General features: G+C 43.1%; 1 protein-coding gene across 1 annotated transcript in view; it reads right to left on the bottom strand.

Annotated features, from left to right (window-relative positions):
- LOC118430786 overlaps positions 1 to 2,212 on the bottom strand; it is a 10,079-nt gene that overhangs the window by 5,282 nt on the left and 2,585 nt on the right. Inside the window, exons 2-3 of the mRNA XM_035841808.1 lie at positions 2,099 to 2,205; positions 14 to 1,383 (exon numbers count right to left, since the gene is read on the bottom strand). Coding sequence (XP_035697701.1) covers positions 14 to 1,383; positions 2,099 to 2,162 — 1,434 coding nt within the window. The 5' untranslated portion in view covers positions 2,163 to 2,205. The remainder of the gene's footprint in view (positions 1 to 13; positions 1,384 to 2,098; positions 2,206 to 2,212) is intronic.

Here is a 2,212-nt window from a genome sequence, read left to right as displayed (position 1 = left end):
TGATCTGTAGGGCTGAGTCTTGTCCACGCACAGGGGACATCGCTTCCATCGAGGCCAAAGCTGAAAAGTTTTCCTTCTGTCCGCCATTGGCAATGTAGGTTCTGAGCCTGAGTTCTGCTGAGATGCTGGTCAGCACGGTCAGGTGATGCGCATTGTTAGGACTGATCACTTGTTGGTTTTCCATTTCTTCTACTGTCTCCCAAACTGTGGTAGGTATGATGCCTGAAGACAGTGCCAAGCAGTCCACTGCTACAGCTGGGAAGCGATAGAGTTCTTTCTTTACGTCAATCAGTTTCGCTGCATTGCTTACTTCATCAATGTTCTTTGACTTTGTTATATTTTCCATCATAGTCTCCTGTGCCAGTTGTTGAGCCATTTTACCCCCATCTTCTTGCAATATCTTTGCTGTGGTGCTCTTGTACACGTCAATCAAATCCTGGTGCCCTGCTATCAGGCATGGGTTTCTTAGGATGCTGCCAAGGTGATATCCTTCCTTCAGGTACAATGTGACATCTGTTTGTAGTTTTGAAACCATGTTGCTTGGGGTGCATATGAGTTCACTTGGTGGTTGGTTCATAGACACTGGCCTGCCCAGTGGAGTCTTGCTTGCCTTTGGCATGGAACCATCAAATGCAAACCCACGTGGTGTAACAGAGTCATAGTACCAGTTGTCAAGGGGATTATCTGAGTAGAAGTCATTGAGAGATTTTATTCCCATTGCTGGGAGAATGGTTTCTCCCAGGTTGACCACCTTGAGATGTAGATAGTGGGTGAGGTTGCGGAAATACTCAAGACATTCTTCACTTTCTTCCTCTACCAAGATGGCAAACTCCAGATCTGAGTATGGAGTTACCAGTCCTGTGGCCTGTGAACCCAAACCTATCAGGGCATACTTACAGGGAGGGGAGCCCATTAACCCAATACACTCTTGTACAAGCAGGCTGATGAACTCCTTCCTTTGTTGTGCAATATTATCAAACAAGTGTCTGACAGCCTGAGCTCGTTTCGCCTCTATCTCTTTGACACGTGGGTCAACCTCATCATGTACATAAGGATCCAGCTGCTGGTCAATGGTTTCCATCTCCAGCTTGATCTGGTCCCGCATCTCCTTCAGCTGTTTCTTGCACATTTCTGTGTCATCTTGTTTAACATTACAATGGATACCTAAGATACATTTGAGAAATGACTTTTCTACATCGTTAATCGCTAATGTTATCTCATCATTGACTATCTTATCCTTAGACCTGGCTATTGCTGCATTATAGAGTGCTGCTGCTTTGACAAAGTCTCCCACATCTCCTGTCTGCTGACCTCGCTTACTGTAGACATCCCCCAACTTGCACAGGGGCTCCACCTCTCTCTGGTACTGCTGGGCTGTGGGGTCTGGGGAGACATAAATCCAATTGTTATGCTTTTCACTGTTTTCAAAGTGTTCCCCTTTCTTTTGCAGTAAGAAATGAAATGAAAACTCTATCTCTTTGTTCTCAGATACTCAACCTGAATTTGCATGCCCATTGTTGTAAAGAACAAGCTGGAATTCTAGATTAAAGAATGAAATATGATATTCATGCCCATGATCACTTGAACTAATTTCGTTCACCACAGGTACAAGGTATATTTCTAGGTCCTATACTATGTATGTACTGCATCACAGTATACATACATACTGTGATGCTATTCTGATGACGAATGTTTCTTGACGCGAAAAAATAACTCTTCATGGCTAGATATATGATGTTATATAATAAACTAAACGACTATTTCTCATTATGCAGGGTTTAACAAGGTTTCTAATATCCACTTGTGCAATTGGGCAAGCACATAACATTTACTTGCCCGAATCAACTTTTCACTTGCTTGAAATGTAAAGGACATTTCTCTATGTATTTTGATTTCCAGCAATGGATTTGACTTATTATTGAACGTATTGACCAATGCTTGATACCATGACAAGGGAAGTTAAAAAGTATATCAAAATCTCTCTCATGGCAAAATCTTGCACTTGTCCGATCAGCACTTTCACTTGGCCGGGACAATCGGGTTAGTGGACCTGTGCAACCCTGATTAGGTATGATAAACTTTATGAGTTTCTCCTTACCTCTCACATATACCGCCTTTAGTGCAGCTGCAAAGTGCTGTTCTGCTGCGTCCAGGTCTGCCATGGCAAGGGAGGAGTCACTTTTATCAAGTTGGTCTCGGTACTCTCTGAAAA

The sequence above is a fragment of the Branchiostoma floridae genome, chromosome 14 (genome assembly GCF_000003815.2).
Source record: "Branchiostoma floridae strain S238N-H82 chromosome 14, Bfl_VNyyK, whole genome shotgun sequence".
NCBI classification, from domain to species: Eukaryota; Metazoa; Chordata; class Leptocardii; order Amphioxiformes; family Branchiostomatidae; genus Branchiostoma; species Branchiostoma floridae.
The sequence above is the reverse complement of the archived record's forward strand: the minus strand, read 5'-3'. Positions and strand labels throughout refer to the sequence as shown.